General features: G+C 45.5%; 1 protein-coding gene across 11 annotated transcripts in view; it reads left to right on the top strand.

Annotated features, from left to right (window-relative positions):
* Window positions 1–18621, top strand: part of OSBPL5 (oxysterol binding protein like 5) — a 1112782-nt gene that overhangs the window by 715031 nt on the left and 379130 nt on the right. For all 11 annotated transcript variants that reach the window (XM_069624153.1, XM_069624161.1, XM_069624156.1 and 8 more), the window contains 2 exons: window positions 10820–10921; window positions 14349–14552. In XM_069624153.1, coding sequence (XP_069480254.1) covers window positions 10820–10921; window positions 14349–14552 — 306 coding nt within the window. The remainder of the gene's footprint in view (window positions 1–10819; window positions 10922–14348; window positions 14553–18621) is intronic.

The raw sequence follows: 18621 nt of genomic DNA, 5'->3' as shown, positions 1-18621 counted from the left end.
GGGTTCCTTGCATAACTTCTGTTTTCTACCCTCAGTCCAAATACTTCTTTGCACAAGTACATACGGTAGTCCCTAATGTCAAGAGGTCTAAGGTCAATAGTTTGCTTAAGGGTAACACAGACCAAGTTAGTATGAGAAAGTATAAATCTCAGAACCTGAAAGCAGTAGAGGACAGTGCACAATCGGTGCACATCCAGATTGCTAGTGCAGGATCCAGCCCTGATGCTACTATGCCTCCCCCTGTGCCTACTGATAGTGATGTACAGTTAATGCAGGGCATACTAAGAGCCAAGCTTGAGGAGTTAACACAAGAATTCATTTCTTTACAAGAGGAGAATAAGATCTTGCACGCATTCCTGAATACACCTCAGACTTTATCCATTGATGTTGATGAAGTGAACACAGTTCAGCCCCTGAGTGCAGAGACTTTGGTAAATCATGATAATTGCCAATATGTTAGATCTATTGGAAGTGAAAGTCTTTCTTCTAGCACAGCGCTCAACCTGGGCACAGTTTCTAACAATTGTTCTGCTGATTATCAGGGATTGCAGTTAGCTGAAGATTTACAAGCCACTCCTTTACCTAAAGTTTCCTGTGTAGCAGTCTGTCATAATTCTGAGCTAGCACACATACAAGCTTCTGATCTCCAAACACAATACACAAAGGTGGCATACACAGATTCAGTCACTACACTAGGCTTAGGTCCTGCTCTTGATACAGCTGCTGAGACTGAAGTAGAGTTTAAAGCTGATGTGGAAGACGATCTTACCTCTGGGTTCACTCTTCCTTCTGCCAATTCTGATCAATACAAACAGTCAGAGACTGTACAGATTGCATGTTCTGATGAACTCATTCCACAGTATACAGAACCAAAAGACCAGCAGGCGAATCCTGAACTGTTGATTGTTAATCTGCCTCTTTCAGAAGCTAAGACAGAGGAATGGACAATTGACGAAATCCTGATTAACAGAGACTTTACTATGGTGATTCCACTGGTTGATTTTGACTTCCACAAAGAAAGAGACTCTGTGTCACCCACTAAAGAAAAGGACCGCAAGGGTACAGTTCAGTCCTTGGTTACTGGAGCCAAGGAGTCTAATGCCCTAAAGGTGCCCTCCATTCCTGAGACACCAATGTGTCTATCAACTTCTGAGACTTCTGTGTGTCCTCCTACAACCATTGACTCTTCTATGATCCAATCCACAGCCCTGCAGTCATCTTTGGTACACGTGTCTTCAACCAATGAACCACTGCCATGTCTGCCATTTCATCAAGAGCCTCCACCATGCACGGGGTTAGTCCCAATGACCCTGACATGTTTGGATTCAGCTACCGAGATGGCTCCAACTTGCATGCCTTCCGCTTCAAAGTTTCCTCTGGCCTGCCTGTCTACAGTGACTCATCCAGAAGATCATCCTTCAGCCAGAGAGCCTCCGGTAGTCCATCATATGTGCATGTCTTCAGTTCCAGAGTCTATTGCTTGTTTGCCTTCAGTTCATGATACACCGGTATCCTGCTTAGCTTCGCTTCCAACATCAGAGGTATACCTGTCTACACCATCAGATCCTGCTGTATTTTCTACTGCTCCAGACAGTCCTCCTGAATCCCAAACATTTACTGTCGATGAACGTTTAGAATGCCTTTCTTTTGCTTCAGGAGGAGCATCAGAATGCCAGCCTTTTCCACAAGACGATTCTCCCAACTGCTTCACTTTAGCATCAGAGCCTCCAAAAGATGCAGCATCAGATTTTGAGACTTTTGCCAGCTCCCGCTTCAGAGTCATCAAGCTAGACCAAGTGGTGAGTCAGAACCACTCACCTGGGTGTGCACAGGGGGTGGTGCAGACCGGCGTATTACCTACAGAACTTGTGCAACAGAATTCCGCCAAGAAGCACCAGTTGGGTGCTAGTAGCCAAAGGAAGGGAATGACTGCTGCAGTTCAAGATGTGTCTGTTATTGCTCCTTCTGCAAGTGTGCCTGAAATACCAAGTACTGTGTCTATCACTCCTATCAGTATGCCAAACGTCCCTGCTGTTGTATCCAACGTGCAATCAAACCTTAATCATTTTCAACCACAAGCCTTTTCCCAGATGGATGACAGAAAAAGATCTGAACCTCTACCTCAGCCGCCACCTTCTCTAATGGCTGAACATGAACATTTCCTGAAGCCAGCAACTTCCTTACCTCCCGCATGTGCGCTCTCGGCAGAAAGGCTAACAGAACTTCTACCATTGTCTAAGGCAAGTTGCACCAGCCTGCCTCCCTCCTCAAAGACTTACAAGGGTCCACTCCCAGTGACTGAGCTTCCTGGACCTTTCAACTTTGCTTCAGGTCTTGCAAGTCCTTCATGCCTTTCTTCAAACCATGAGTCTCTTCCTCACCAGAAGCCATCGATTCCAGCAGTATCACTTCCAAAGACAAAGCACTCCTATCATGGAAGCCCATCTGCCTTTGCCCACAAGCCACCATTTCCATCAGTGCCACCTCCAAAGAAAAAGCACTCCCATCATGGAAAGAAGAAGTCTCGTGCGGGTGGCGGGCACCCGAAGAGGGCCGTAGGAGGGGGTATACTGTCACGACTCGCTCCCTTCGCTCCCGTTCCCGCCACTTGGGGGCATGTTTTGGGGCTTATTCCTTGCTGGACATTTCCTCCGAACCTAATGCCACAGTGCTGTAATGAATTGGGAGCGCAAAATCCCTATTTTCCAAACTACTTCCCTTCCGGATCCATTCCAGGTCTTTGGCAGCCAGCATGCTTCTTTAACCAAATGACTGTGTTTCCCAGAATGCCTGGCCCCCTGCTCCACCTCCACCCTTGCAGGACTAGGTTGGGTGGAGGATAAGCAACACCTGTGGCTGCAGGTGCAGCAGTCAGCACACCTGAGGCGTGTGCTCGTTTAGCAGCTTTAAAAGCCACAGTCTCACTTCAGTCCAGCGCTGGTCATCGTTTGCAGTGTTCCTGTTTTTGACTAGTCCCTTGTTCACTGTTCCTTGCCCTTTTACCTAGGTCCTGGTTCCTGTTTTCTTGTTCCCTCCGCCCTGAATCTCTGATTCATGCTCTAATTGATTTCTGCTCCCTTGTTTCCCTTTTTTCCTTCCTCTGTTTACAGGCAGCATTTCTCAGTGCTTTCCCTTTTCAAATGCAGCCCAGTTGGTATTTCTTTGACTCTGTCCTTTGCTGCTGTTAACCCGTATGCCTTAGCCTTCCTCTTTAGCTTCCTGTCTTTTCCTTGGAAGGATAGGGAGAAGTTTGCATTGGTTATTTAGCTTTTTCCCTGCTCCTGATCCTTACTTCTTTTGGGATCCATTCCAGGTTTTCCTTAGCACTTCTGCATTTATTTTCCCATTTGATTTTAGGTGTGGTGTGCGGTTGTTAGCTAGCTCCTGTGTGAATGCTTATGTTTTCCTCACTATTTGTTATCACTATTTCAACTTAGGTATTTAGTTTTCTGCAGCGGATCACTCTCGGCTGCCTTCCAGCCTTCACCCTTGCCCTGTCGGGCTCCCCACATAACAGCGGATCACGCTCTGCTGCATTCCAGCCTCCGCCCTTGTCCTCTGGGCTCCCTGCCCTGCAGCCTGCCTCGCTCCGGCTGCCTTCAGCCCTTGTCCTCTTGGGCCCCCTGTTCTACAGTCTACCTCTCCCTGGCAACCTACAGCCCGTGCCCTCTGGACCTTCCTACTTCTCCCATTGCTGTTCTAGCCTCTCGGGGTCCCAGTTCATCAACAGGATTCATGGGCTAGCTGACGTTCGAGAGGTTTATTCTCGTCCTTGTGAGTACAGTTCTTTAGTTCCCTTATTTGATACCATCAGAGTGTTAGTTCACAGATCCTGTCATTGCTTGCCCTCTACGTGGGTTTAGCGCTGTCAGTACCTGTAACAGCAATTGGGGGTAAGGCGCTTGCCGACTTTCCTCGCGGTCAGGTGCTTACCCCACATCCCTTTTCACATATTGGGTTTAATATCACACTCTGTTTGCACTCCTGGCTTCTAGCATACATGAGTCGTTGTTCCTATGTGCACATTTCCCTTGCCATATTCGCTGCCTTAGTATTCGCAGGACTAATCCTGACAATTAGGAACCAGATCGATGGGGCAGTTGTAGGATCTGTGAGGAGGTAGCGTCGCTGCACAGCCCTTATCAAAAACGTCATGGTATTCAGTATACTCTGTAGGGATCCCGGAGACCAAAGAACCCACTATGTGTTGTCGAGTTTCTAGATCCATGGGGGAAACCTCATCCAATGTGAGTTGTGCTACTGCACCTAATAATTGAGAAGGCGAAGCATCACTCCTCTGGGGAGTGAGAAACGTGGATTTACAGTATGTTGATTCAAAGAACAGATCACCGGAAGCCCTATCAATCATAGGGTTATGAAGCCAAAGCCAAGGAATTCCTAGAATGATGCCGAATTGTGGTGTGGCTATTAGGTCAAAAGTAACAAGTTCTTTGTGGGTCTCTTGTAGTGTCAAACATAAAGGAGCTGTTAGTTGGCGAATAGGTCCAGATATTAAGGCTGTGCCATCCACTGCTTGCACCTGCTGGTCGGGTCTTAGATTGCAAAGGGAGACTCAAGGAAATGGCTAATTCACCATCTATGTAATTCCCTGTAGCACCTGAATAAATAACAATACGCACCGTTATGAACCATGTCAGGGGTATAAGATAGGACAGCTTGAATCATAATGGGTTTGTTCGTGAGGTTCATAGGCATGGTCGTTTTGGGGATCTGTTCATCGCTCGCCCACATAGTTTCCGAAAACCGGAGACTGGAGTCGAGGGCGTCTTGGACATTCCCTAACATACTGGCCGTTAAGGCCGCAGTAGAAACAGGCGTTCTCTGTCCGTCTGCGTTCTCCCTCTGCAGACGTGATTGGACTCGATCCCCCCCTATCTGCATTGGTTCAACTGGAGGCTCGGGGTACAACCGGCCTGCCTGAAGAAAAACTTGCCTCTGATTTTCTTTCAGCACGTCTGGCGTCCACTTAGAGAGCCAGATCGACCAGGTCTTGATATTGGGAGGGCAGTGATGGTACCACAGCCAAAGCATCCTTCATTGCGTCACTCAACCCTTTGTAAAATACAACTGCCTTCTTATTTTCGGGCCAGGAAGGCTCCACTGCCAATTGATTGCATCGCATGATGTAATCAATTAGTGACATTGTCCCTTGGGTTAGGTTTAGTAACTCCAGATCGCGTGACTGCACTTTGTGCTGGGTATCAAATACCTTGGTCATCTCTGCAATGAGTAGATCGAAATCATACAAGGCTGGATTGTCTTCTTCTAACAGAGGATTAGCTCAGGTAGCGACAATGCCTCTCAAATGTGACAATGTAAAGGCTGCTTTAGTTGTTGAATCGGGAAAGGATTGAGGTCTACACAAGAAGTGGAGCTTACATTGATTGAGAAATGTTCGGAAGTTACGGGGATCTCCATGGAACTTCTCAGGGGCAGCCAAAGGGAATGGGGATGGGACAATGACTTGGGTGGGTGCAGGTGTTGGGTTTTGGGAACTGCTGGGCGAGGGTTTGGGATCCCCAAATTCAGGATCAGCAGGCAAGGCATGGCGTTCGCTCTGAATGGTATCAAGGCGTTGGTGGATTGCCGCTATGGCGGCAGTCATGTCTGCCCGCAGAACCGAAATGGCCTGAACTAGGGCAGTCACTGGGTCTGAACCGGAAGCATCCATGCTCCGAGCGACAATGAAGGCTTCTCAATCTGTCAAGACTTGATGGTCGCGAGGAACAAGAATACATCCGTCCCTAAGCAACCAACAAAAAGAAGATAGTCACTTGCTGTTCGAGGATTAGGGCCACAGGTGGAGAAACAGGATACCCACGTGGTCCAGATGACTACTGTAAGGAAAAAGGGACAAGTAAGGTCAGGATTACACAGGGCAAACAAAGCTGAATAACAAGAAGCAGTAATGTAACCTACCAGAAACCACTAGAGGAAAGGCCGAAATGGTGGGGTAAAACCTGTTCCCTCAGTGGGCTGAGATCAAGGAAGCCAGAGGAGGAGATGGGGATTGCCACACTGGTAACACCTGAGTAGGATGCTCTTGGAGATTGGAAACTGGAGCACAAGAATGTCAAAAGCGAGTCTGGGTATGACTTGCCAAGGAGGTAACTGAAGCTTATCCAAGAAGCAGTCCATGGTCCGTCTTTCCAAGAGTTCAATGAGTCAAAGCAGAAGTACCAAGAGGAAACAGCAAAGAAGTCCTTCATACGTAATCCGTGGTCAAAACAGTAGATCAAGGCACAAGAATGCAGGTGAGCTCCAAAACAGTGTAAGCAAACAGTTGAGAAGCGCTGTGTAGCAATCAGGAGCTCCTTATATACTGAGAGCCATGTCACGTGGTTTCTAGGGATGCGTTACGCGTCACGTGATCACCGTGTTTGATAGTTGAGGCTTGAATGTTGCTGGATTCACTGTTAATGAGGATGCGGTGATCAGAAGGGGCGTGGCTGTTGTCACTGCGACCCGCAATGCTGTGCCGTGGTGAACAGATGAGCCCATCTGTTTTCGAGTACGGGCGGCGGGAGCCATACCACGTGGCCAGGTTACGTTCAGAGTATTGTGCAGGTTTGGCGCCCTTAGAAATTGTCTGCCAGAGGCAGCCCGATTCTGCACTGTGGACAAACGCCAGGGGAGTCGCCACTTGTGATAGAGGCGATGACTCCTCACCTGACGCATTCTTCGATGGCTTCCCCAACTCCTCCCAGCAACAGGATGCCTAATCTTGTAAGAGGGAATGGAGGGGGGGTGAGCACTACCTGTTCTGGGACATAGTCGGGAAGGGGCACATGGAGGGGTTAACAAACGTGTGGGCATGACACAGGTATCCTGCTATAGGAGGTCACTGTTAGCTCTTAGCCACTTTCTATTGTATATATATGGATGATTAATGCGTTCAATGTGAACAACTATATTTGTCAACTGCAAAATGGGCCTTCCAACTCACACCTCTCGTAACGCTCAAACTTTTCAGTGGTTAGTTCAGAATTCTTAGATGTAAACCAGTTGGTGAGTTACTTTTACCCACAGCTACCAGAAACGGAAGTCGTTTTCATCAAACATGGAGTGATGGTTCCAGAATAACCTTTAGTGTGAGTAGTATAAGGCTTTACTTTGTTAAAGTAGTGCCAGTGAATAAGCAACCACCCCACTCAGGCCCTGAAGGCAATCTACAGTGCATTTCAGCAATTGAATGTGGGATATCAGTTGTGTCAGCCATGAAAAAACTAGTTTTATTTACGTGGGTAAGGCTAGGGAAATTGATTTGAAGAATAAAGAAAATTGACGGCTTGCACCAACTCTGGTCCCAACAGGCACCCTCAAAATGAACCAACAAGGTGGCCCTTTTTAATTCGCGTACTTATGGATTTGGCAAAAAAAAGACTCCTCCATAGCAGCCTAGCAGAAATGTGCTCTTCTCCGCCATGATTGTGTCGGCTATTGTGAAGCGCTGTGTGTGAGTACTCCCTTGGTTGCACAAGCTATGTGTTTATCTTCACTCATTAACCTGTAGCTCCTCTTATCCCCTGAAAACTGCCCTTCCAGCACACCTTACAGCACAGCAGCCATAACAGAGTGTATTGTTGAGGTTCCCACTGTCTAGGGTTGCCGAGAGGAAGCCAACGACACGTATATATTTCTCACTGACCCTTCAAAAACCTCAACATTTTTACAAGCAATTCACACAACGCACAGAGCTCAAACCTGCTGCAGCAGTCAGATATGGGTATTGGACGTTGGGAAACACAGTGGAGAAGTGGAGAACAGGCAAGAACATGATGAAGGGGCCTCTTAAATGTTCGGGCATTTCCGTCCATGCTTTCAGCTGTTATTCCTTACTCGTGGGGCCCTGAAGCACGTGAGTGAAAGTCCATGGTATATTCTAATCAGCGCTTGAGTAGCCCAACATCTATATGGGTAACTTCTAGTTATGGGAAGTTCGAAAGGGAGCAGTAATGACAGATGCAGCATTCCAACCCTGACCAATGACTCGACAAGCGGAGCACTGCCATTCCTGCGTGCACCAGGAACATTTGCAGAGTGAACATTAACTACACTGTCAAGAAACATTTCTTTGAGATGCGATTACGTATATTAATGGAAGCCAAACTATTCAGAGGGGTGTTAGGGCGGACTGATGAGCACACATACTGCTTCGGTTTTCCAAGTTTCATGGATGGTACTTCTGCAGCTTTGTCAGAAAATGTAATCTAAATTGTAAAAAGCACTTTAATTTGACCATCTGAACAGTAACATCCCAACGCTGTTGCTTTATGATGGACAGAGACCGCTAGCTTGCTGCATCCATGGTCATTCCCACATAACCTGTCCTAGAACACCATGCAATGGCTACCAACTCCAATTTATTTATTTATTTGATGGAAATTACTAGGGATAAAATGCATTTTTGGCATAAAAATGCTTACAAAAGGTATTAACATTGATTTAAAGAGCGGAGGACCAGTGTCCTAAGAATGGGTGAGAGGAAGTGGATATAAAACCAGATGATGCAGGGGGGGGGGTGGAAACATGAACCCGGGTCAAGGACAGTTGAGCATGATATAAGAACGGGATAATGGAGGAAGTGCCAAGTTTTAGGATGAAGGGGTGATGTATAATATAAGTGCCGTAGAAAGATCATAGATAGATAGGGGAGAGGAGAGCACCGAGTGGGAGTAGTGCGGAGAGGGAGAGGGAGAGGAAGAGCATTCCAGAGTAAGGGAGCGAGGAGAGGACAAGAGCAGAAATGAGAGGGAGCGGAAGGGTCACGAGAGGTGTCAAGGAGATGAGCCAACTATGATCGTAGGGAGCCAGGGGGAGAGTAGGGAGTGAGAGGGTGGGATAAGTCCATGTATAGTTTTTTGACGTTTTTTTAATTAAAGTATTTTGGTTAAAATATAACCTTTAAATCCTATTTAGAATACGTTGTCAAAGATAAAAATACAATTGCATACATATTTGATAACTGCAGAACACCATTACACAGCTCATATAGTGATTCTAAACAGTCAATACAAAATCTTTCAATCACTTAAATATAATATTTCATACCTTAAAAGAATATTTAGATATAAATGTGTGCTAACTCACAGGACTTGATTCAGCAATTTAAGTATGTCTTGCCACATATAATACATAGTGAAATTTAAAACCATACTACTCCCTGAAAATAAGAAAGCCCAAGATTGCTCTGTGTAAAAATTATCCAACCTGTGGAGAATATTATGATAGCCTTTTAAGTAATTTTCCCTGGGTTCAATACAGCCCGTCAGCACGTGCCTAGGAGTTTCAATCTCTGACTTACAAAGGCAACATAGTCGTTCTTGATATGGTACATTGTTCCAAACAACTAATCTTGACAGTGTGGGAAGCAGACTGAGACGTAGTTGCTGGATGAATCTTCTCACCATTCTGTTATTGAGTTTTTCAAAATAACTAAAAGAAGTGTTTAAAGGGAATCCCTGACCTACATACATAATGTAACTGGATTTTAGCCAACTTTCAGATTGTTATTCCTGTCCCTAATACAAGCTTTTTTAACTTTCCTTATTTGCCAGTGCAACTTTAAGAGGTGGCACCGATTTATATACTATATCATTATAAAAAGAGAGAGCATAGTTCAGCCACACCTTTAAGGTTTCCTGTAGGATATCACATTTGAAGAGCTCTTTAAAATTGGAATACATAGTCAGGGTTACCTTCCTCACTCATTAATTTCAAATAGAATGTCCCACTATTATTTTTCTTGGTACATAATGATGTCAAACCAATTCACTAATGATGGCTTCGGCAGGGGTTGAGTTAGGGAGGCCTAAGTCCCGCCACCATACTTTTCCCTCAGCGAGCTAAAGCCAGGCAGTTTCTTTATCAGTAAAAATGTCTTAACCATAAAAAAACACACCGGGAACTATGCTGGCTTTTTACACCTTCAGCAGGCCTTCTATTGAATAACCTCCTTTATGTTTAACAAAGTTCTTAATTACATTACACTTTTTCTAAGTTGTATTCATTGTGACTTTCATCAACCTAATACAATTTAAGGAATCATAAAAGTGGATACCCAAATATGTGTATGTTTCAGCATGTGCTATAGTCTCATCATTAATTTTCCAGGCAAACGCATTTATCTTTCTTTTGTTAGCCTGGAAGGTCATTATCTTTGTTTTCTTAAACTTGATTACAAGACCATTTTCCACAGAATATTTATATAAAGCATTTAGACTATGCTGCAGACCGACAGGGGTTTGATCTAATATAATGGTGTCACCTGTGTTAAGATAACCACGCCACCTGTTGTTTTCCAACATGTAGTGAAAAATGATGACACTTCATCAATTGCTCATGCAGGTCGGCCACATAGAGGTTATAGAACATTGGTGCCAACCCTGTTTCAACCTGTGGTTGGTCTGGAGGCTTTCGCTCAGTAAACCACCTTGATTGATTCTCAGTTTTACAGACATATTGGAGTAAAGTTCTTAAATAAAATGCAATATACGAGGATGCAGACCTCATCTCTTGAGTTTACTCTGTAACACCTTTCGGTTAACTGTATCGTAAGTGGCCTAGTAATCAATGAAACACATATAGAGTGCACGGTCCTTATGTTCCATGGTTGCATGTATGTATAGGTTTGAAGAAGATGAGAATGAGTTTATACTTTGCCCTCTGTCTCATAGATAACTAAGAGCTGGTCTTTCCCTTGGAGGCGTAGTGAGGGAGTAGAGAATATACAGTGCTGTTCAGCAACATCCTGTTGGAGGGTTTCGCCATGACGACTTGTGTTTCCTTGTTGGCACAGGTACAGAAGAAGAATTACCGGCAGGAAAAGAAGCGAGCCAGCAAGCAGCTTTTCAGCGCTCTGAAAGATCCCAGTGCAGTGATCATGGCAGACTGGCTCAAGGTACCCGGCGCGATGCATCATTATTTGTGCCTTTCTGTTTTCGGCTGAGCAAATTGATTTCAAAGGGCTAAGCAATTTAAAAGACATACTGGCATTTAACAAATGACAGCAGCAAAGGAGTTTCAGAGAATGTTCATGCTGTTCACACCTGTACATTTTGAACTAGTTCCCATGTAAATTGCTGGGAATTGAAAGCTTTAATACAAGCGTTGTCTTTATGAACATGTTATCAAGATGAGACAAGTACAGAGCCTGATGAACGCATTGACCGTGCACACACACTTTACACTGCAAGTTGATGTCTCTTTAGAGTTTGCCTTTAATGGCTGTATGTATATGGTTTGCATCAATTTTCTCTATTTTGCATTGTCTTTTTTTGACTGAATGTCTCCTCTCTTATTCCTTATCAGGGTTACTCCTTGGAACCCATATTTCACACCTTCTGTTTACTCATACCTCTTCTCTCTACCAATATTACGACAATATTAAATGAAGCATGCAAATGAAGACAGAGGCGATGTTGCGTGTACAAACTATTCTGACTGACGAACTCATTCCCCTTATGGCTGGTTACCCCGCCCCTTGGCTCCTAGCCAGAGAGAGCAGACTGTCGTCCTAGGCATCTCTTTATACATAGGCAGAGGACGTTACACTACCCATCTATATCTTGTCTCGGTGTCCAGTCATAATTTAAAAAACATAATTTCGAATGTAAAAAAAGTCGAATCAAAAATGTCGAAAAAAAAAAAGTCGAATTTTTTTTTTCGATATTTTTTTTTTGGCTCTAGTTTCTGTGAAAAAAATAGGTAAAATAAAAAAAAGGGGGGTTGGGGGGGAACCCCCCCATTTAAAAAAAAAACATCATTAAAAAAAAAATCGACATTTTTTTTTCCTACATTTTTTTTTCGACTTTTTGACTTTCGAATATTTTGTATTCGAAATTATGTCTATGAACCTCTTGTCTCTATGCATGATTACAAACTACAGAATGCATTTATGAGCATGCATTTGTGATCAGGTGCATTCGCTTTTGTTAGGCCTATGTGAAGGGAGCTGTGAAAGTGCAGATAAGCGCTCACCGCTTTAAAGTCATTGGTGGGTACCAGGCACCATCCTTGCGACTTCAGAGTCCATGATGGGTGCCAAACACCATCAATTATATTAGCGCTGTAATCAAATCAACTAGTGGGCATTGTTGGATTGGTGGAGCGTGCAATGAGTGTATTTGTGGGACCAGTACTCGCATTGCCAGAAATCTCCAGGGTGTGCCGTGAGCTCGCGTTTCTCGTTGTTGAGTTGCGAGCATTAGGAAGCCAGGGTGAGATGTGGTACAGCAAGATGTTCTCTGTGCACTTGTGGGACTTGTACTGCGCCAGACACGGGGTGCGTTCTTTGAGTTGTGTCAGCCATAGAAAGTGTGCGTTCACAACAAAATGGCAGACTGCTAGCAAAATCAGAGTTTTTCAAAATTACTACGCAAAATGTTTGCTAAATGGATGTCATTGGTACGAGCGAGCTGGGATTTTGTCACCTTAACAAAGTCCTTTACTATGTCCTGGTTTCACACCACCCGATACTCCTTTAACTGTGGAGAATGAGAATTCTGATAGGGCTATAGGAGGTTTTTATCACAGGTTCAATACAACGTGTGGGACATGCAGTCTTCTATTTGACTTCAAGTCTTGCTTTTTGCCAGTGTAATGCTTCTATGATTAAATGAGAATTGTTTTCTATGAAAGAGCCCTGTTCTGAATTACAACCTTTAGGGCCTCATCAGGGGAAGGGCGGAGCGGTAGAAATGCAGCAGTAACGCTATTACCGCTGCGATTATCGCTTCCCCCAATACCGAGTTTGGGGAGACTCAGAGGATTCACCCCCAGCTCTGAGCTGGGTGTGAATCCACTGACTTTCCGCCCATTTTCAGTGCAATTACCACGGCGCTATTAGCTCTGTGGCATTTGCGCTGAAAATGTCCCATTTAGTCTTTTAGATTCTGCAAAAATGGGGATTTACCACACCGCCGCAACTTCGGATCCAGTGCTAATAGCACCAGACGAAGTTGCGGTAACGCTATTTGCATTGGATCGTTGGGGTTTTCCCACCGGAATACCACTCACTCGTGATGAGGCCCTTAGTATCAGTGGGTTGGCTCTGGTTCCCTTTTGAAATCCTCACTGACCCCCAGAATTTACAAACACAAGGCACATGCAGCATTGAAATATTCATCAAGCACCTTTGACATAATTGTCTGTTTCAGAAGTGGAAGGATTACAAATTGGTTTTTTTTCCCTGATTTTTATTTTACAGGGGATCAGTTTTTAAACGGGAAAATTTCAGAAGTGGTAATGTAAAGGCGTATAACTTGTCTGCCAGGCATCCAGAGCTAGGAGCAGAGGATGCTCTGCTCCAACCATACCTGCAAGTGGTCAGTTTAGTACAATCCTTTCTTACTAAGGTTAAGTAGGTCAAAGCCTGGAGTGCTATCCTGTTTTCCCAAAGGGAACAGTGGGGGATAGCTCAAGGGCAATGCATTTGTCTTGGAAGCAAGAAACTGCAGCACAGGTTCGAAGCCTGATACCGTGCATAGAAACTAATCTCTGGCATAAAGCACGTTATAAAAGAACTATTATAATATAATCTGGTTATGAAGGGTGGATTATAGTTTTGGGGCTATGTGTTATCTGCTCCACGTGGGTACTTGCAAGAGAATTTACTGAAATTGTGAGTCAATACTGACCCTGCAGGGCATAGGGGAATTAGGTATAGTCGACTATATGGTTGAGGCCAACGTCATTTCTATAGCCATCAGTGGTGGAGCATGTACACAAGTTTGTTCATTTGTCCAATATGTTCCCAAGGTATCTCTTCACACCAATGATCAGCGGGGATATTGAATTCCAGGAAGATAGGGTCAGAACCTAGGCACGCTATTGCTACAGATCCAATTCTGGATTTGCCTCTCTCCGAAATGTGTTCAGTTATTATCTTGATGGCAGATAATGTTTTAAACTGTCACATTATGCAAGCTTGAAAAGGTTGCCTGCTGCTGTTGAGATGCCTTGTATGTTTTTGATTGATCCAACCCATCTACATGTTCTTCTTAGGATGATCTGTTTCTTTCACTCCAATCCAATGCCCAGTCGCAGAAGGTAAATCAGATTTTGGAACCATATTTGTGTTGTTTTGTCAATTCCTGTTATCTGATTTGTGGGTTTACCCTGAACCCTTCCCATTTATCACTTCCTCATCTGACCGGTGAAATGATCTCAGAAGAAACACATTGAATTGTACTTTTCTATATTGAATGCATTTATTATATTTTAAGTTGCCTGGTGGTGCTGTTTTACAACTGTAAATCATTTAAAGCGTTGTACACACTAAGTTACAGAATAAAACTAAGTTTGAAATAAAGTGTTTCTTCCTCCAGATCCGTGGGACCCTGAAGAGCTGGACCCGACTGTGGTGTGTGTTGAAACCGGGAGTGCTTCTCATCTACAAAACGCCAAAGGTCGGCCAGTGGGTGGGCACCATCTTGCTGCATTCCTGTGAAGTGATTGAGCGGCCCTCCAAAAAGGACGGCTTCTGTTTCAAGCTCTTCCACCCTCTCGACCAGTCCATCTGGGCCATGAAGGTAATTATAGCTCAGACTCAGATGGCGCCATGTCAAAAGCCATCTGTTTCTGCAGCACGTTGCTTATAGAGCGATCCGTCAAATATTAAAGGGCCAGACACTCCTACCATGCTAATATGTGCTAATATGTGCTCAGCCTCAGCTTGGACTACTTGCATACACTTTGACTACCCCTCACCTTGCTGCTCTCGTGTAACTCAGACAATTTGGGTATGTTTGACCTTTTGCAAATTGCCCTCAGCAATTTGACCTAAAAAACATTTGACCTTTTGACCAAATTTACCTCCATTGTTAAGGATGCGAGGGACACCCCAGAAACCCCCGCACCTCATGTTCAGGTACATAGGTATTAACCTATTTGATCTAAAACAAAAGGGTCAATTTGGACCACTTAGAAAAGGTCAATTTGGTCAAAAGGTAAAATATTTTAGGTCAAATAGGCTAATACCAACTCAGACATCACCCCTTTATCATCAGAAGTGTTAATGTAGCCAGGTTCACAATTGAACAAGCCAGCCATGAACTGTGTCCTTATCCTTGGTGCATGCTGCTAAAATATTCATCATTTTAATAGTCATTCCCAGACTCAACTAAATTAATCCTCTGCCTAGAGGACCACCTCACAGCTTAATCTCCATGCTGAATCTGTTGGTAATCTTCACGACCATCCGTCTGGTTTCAGAGCTGTCAGAAGCACGGAAACTGCTCTCCTGAACATCTGTGAGGACCTGCTCTCGAACCTTGACTCTAACACTCCACGTGTTCTCATTTTGCTTGATCTCTCTTCTGCCTTTGATACTGTCAATTAAACCATCCTGCTCAGCCGTCTCCGTGATAATCTGGGGATCACTGGTCAGGCTCTGGCGTGGCGGACCTCTTTCCTTTCCAATCGACCCTCCCAGGTCCAACTGGGTTCCTTCCTCTCTGACATCTTTTTCTCTACATGTGGTGTCCCCCAGGGATCTAACCTCTCTCCCTGGCTGTTCAACCAGTACCTGGCACTTCTTGCCCACCGCATCACCGCTCTCTGCCCCTACTTCCAGTGCTATGCAGATGATACTAAGCTCATTTTCAGGCTACCCTCTGCCTTCTCTTCTCCTTCCCTCATCTCTGACTGTCTTTCTGCTATCCAGGAATGGTATTCTGCCAATGACCTCTGCCTTAATGCCAGTAAGACTGAGATCTTACTCTTCGGCACACCCGCTCCCTCCTTCCCTGCAGCTCTCTGGCCGGCCTCTCTTGGCCCTCTTCCTGCTCCTACCTGCAAGGCAAAAAACCTCTGGGTCATCTTCGACTCCACACTCTCCTTCTCTCCTCACATATCTGACATCTCTAAGAAGTCACACTACCAGCTACACCTCCTCAGAGGTATCCTTCCTTTCCTCTCCTTCCCCCAGAAGCTCGCTGTCTCCAGAGCCCTGGTTCTCTCGAAGCTGGATTACTGTAACAGCCTCTATCTACATCTGCCTGCTTCTACTCTCCGCCCTTTGCAACTCATCCAGAACAGGACTGCGAGAATTGTCCTTGGCCTCAAGCCCAGGGACGGTATCTCTCCACGACTGAAATCACTACACTGGGTCCCAGTGGTCTATACCTTCAACTCTCTCTTCCTAAATATCTTCCTTCTCAAGCCCTTCGCTCATCCGCCTCCAACTCCCTCTGGGTCAGCCGCTTCTCTAAGCAACGAGTTGGGGGTAGATCTCTCTCCGCAGCAGGGGCATCTCTCTGGAACAGCCTCCCTGCCTCCCTGAAACTTGAGGAGAACCACCTCCGGTTCCGGAAGCGCCTCAAAACCTTCCTCTTTGCCTCCGCTTTCTCTCCCCCTCTCCTCTGCTAAAATTACTGAAACTGCACTGAATCTGCAAGTGGGCCACTCACCGAAATTCGGTCCTTGGCCCAGCCACTCTCCCCTGCACTGCGGGACTGTCTCTGTATCCCCACAGCCCCCCTTCCCAGCACTTGTATGCACTTACCTTGCACTTGCCACCAGCTGGCCCTTATTTATTATTTATTTTGTTATACTACTAACCCTGTACTGCACTTCTCCTCTCCATCTCCCCCTTGCACTTTCCCCTCCCCTTTTCCCTTGCACTTGCGCGATCTGAATGACACCTGGCCTAGTAGGATCGTTATCTGTCTCCCTCCCCCCCACCTCGCCGCGCCTTGAAACACTTGTGTAGAGGCGCGTTATAAATGCCACATCATATATCATATCCTCTACACTCCAAACCATTTTCATTCTTACCACTCCCTGTGTGTTTGATTCTCAATTAAGTCCCCCTTCCCTCTTCCACATCTTCTGTATTCCCTGTATACGTTTAGCATGTTTTAGTTAAATGTAGTTTGAGAGCTTCAATGTTTGTTTTCACAACTTTTTCCAACTATTTAATAACCCTTATTTAGAATATTTATGCAAGCTACCCATGGACCCCCCATACACCGATCTAGCTGGATGTGGCCTATTGTGTGGCTGGCACGGTTCCATTCTGCTAGCCCAGCCTGCAGCAGCTATATAGAGGGTGCTTTGTGAGGGTCCTGGCAGTGACACAGCACTGTGTGTGCCATGCATTGTTGTTGTGGTTTTTGCGTGTGTACTGCCATTTGTTTTTCTGGTGTGTGTGTGTGTATTTTCTGGCATCTGTTGTGGGTGTGTGGGCTTGTGTGGTTGTGTTGCTATCCGTTGTTGTTGTTGTTGCTGTTGATGTGTGTGCCATTTGTTGGTGGTGGTATTGTTCTTCACAGTCCATGGTGGGTGGAGCTATGGAAGTCCCGTAGGGAGCCATGCTGTGTGTCGCAGACAGAGCTTGAAGAGACATCCTTATCCTTTTACATGTTGCCAGAGACGTGCTGAATCTGATTGCTTATCACAAATCTGATCTATAAGTATTTTTTCAAATTCAATTTTTATTGGTGCATTATGCAATTACAATCCAGTCAGTATTCCAGCAGACATTACCATACCGTAAAACATCAATTTTCTGTATATTCGCCCCTTCCCACCAACCTGTACACCTCCCCCCTCCCTAACCTCAACTGTTCTCAGACGACTCCAGGGCAATTACATTGTAAATCACTCTGGGTCATGAAATCCAGTCCTTATGGGTACCTTCTATAATATCCGGGTTTTGGTGGCAACACAAAAGTTATAGTCATTATTCCAGTTCCCCCCCATGCCCTCGTATGAGTCTTCCGTGGCGCCTCACACTTGTCAGCCATAGGGGTGGTGTGGCAGGTGCTAACTGCCTCCCTCAGCCCTCCGGTGCCCCCTTCCCCCCCTCTCACCTCTATCCCCTGTGGGTTTTCGGGGACATATTTTGCCAAGAAGGTTGCCCATTCCATGGCTCTTGTCTGGCCTCGATTATGTATTTGCCTAGTCAGCTCCTCCATCCTGTACCGGTCCAGCGCTTTTGCTGTCCATTCCGCCTCGCTTGGGATTCTTTCTCTCTTCCGTCCCCGTGCCAGGCATGCCGTAGCTGCTAGTAAAAGATAGTGAGGCATATGTGGGAGCCTCCTCCACTCATCTTCAGATGATTCCAACCCAAGTAGGACCAATAGGGGTCCAAACCTCTTTCTATTCCCTCTAAGCCCTTTATCCACCATAACACCTCCTTCCAAAACTGTTGTACCTTTTCACAACTCCACCACATATGCCAGTAATCGGCTATTTGTCTGCATTTTCTCCAGCAGTGGGGGTCCGCCCCTGGAAAATGTTCCTCAATCTCGCCGGGTCCCACTGCCATCTATACAGTAGCTTGAGACCATGCTGCTTATATTGACACGCCAGTGACGTGCGATGGGCATTCAGGCATAATTTCCTCCAATCGTCCGCGTCAATTCCCTCCACCCCCTACCCCCCAGTCCCTATCCCATTTTTTCATGAGAGCGTTCTCATCCTCCTCTTCGGCTTCCAGCGACGCTTGGTACATTCTCGAAATAAGACCCCTAGTGCCCCTTGCTGTATCTCTTTCCGTATGTGTCAAATCCCTCTGGAGTTCATGCCTCTGCCATTAGTATACCTTTTTAACTGTAAATACCTAACGACTGAGATATTCCCTATACTGAGGGTTGT

The sequence above is a fragment of the Ambystoma mexicanum genome, chromosome 11 (assembly GCF_040938575.1).
Source record: "Ambystoma mexicanum isolate Mex_15411 chromosome 11, UKY_AmexF1_1, whole genome shotgun sequence".
NCBI classification, from domain to species: domain Eukaryota; kingdom Metazoa; phylum Chordata; class Amphibia; order Caudata; family Ambystomatidae; genus Ambystoma; species Ambystoma mexicanum.
The sequence above is the reverse complement of the archived record's forward strand: the minus strand, read 5'-3'. Positions and strand labels throughout refer to the sequence as shown.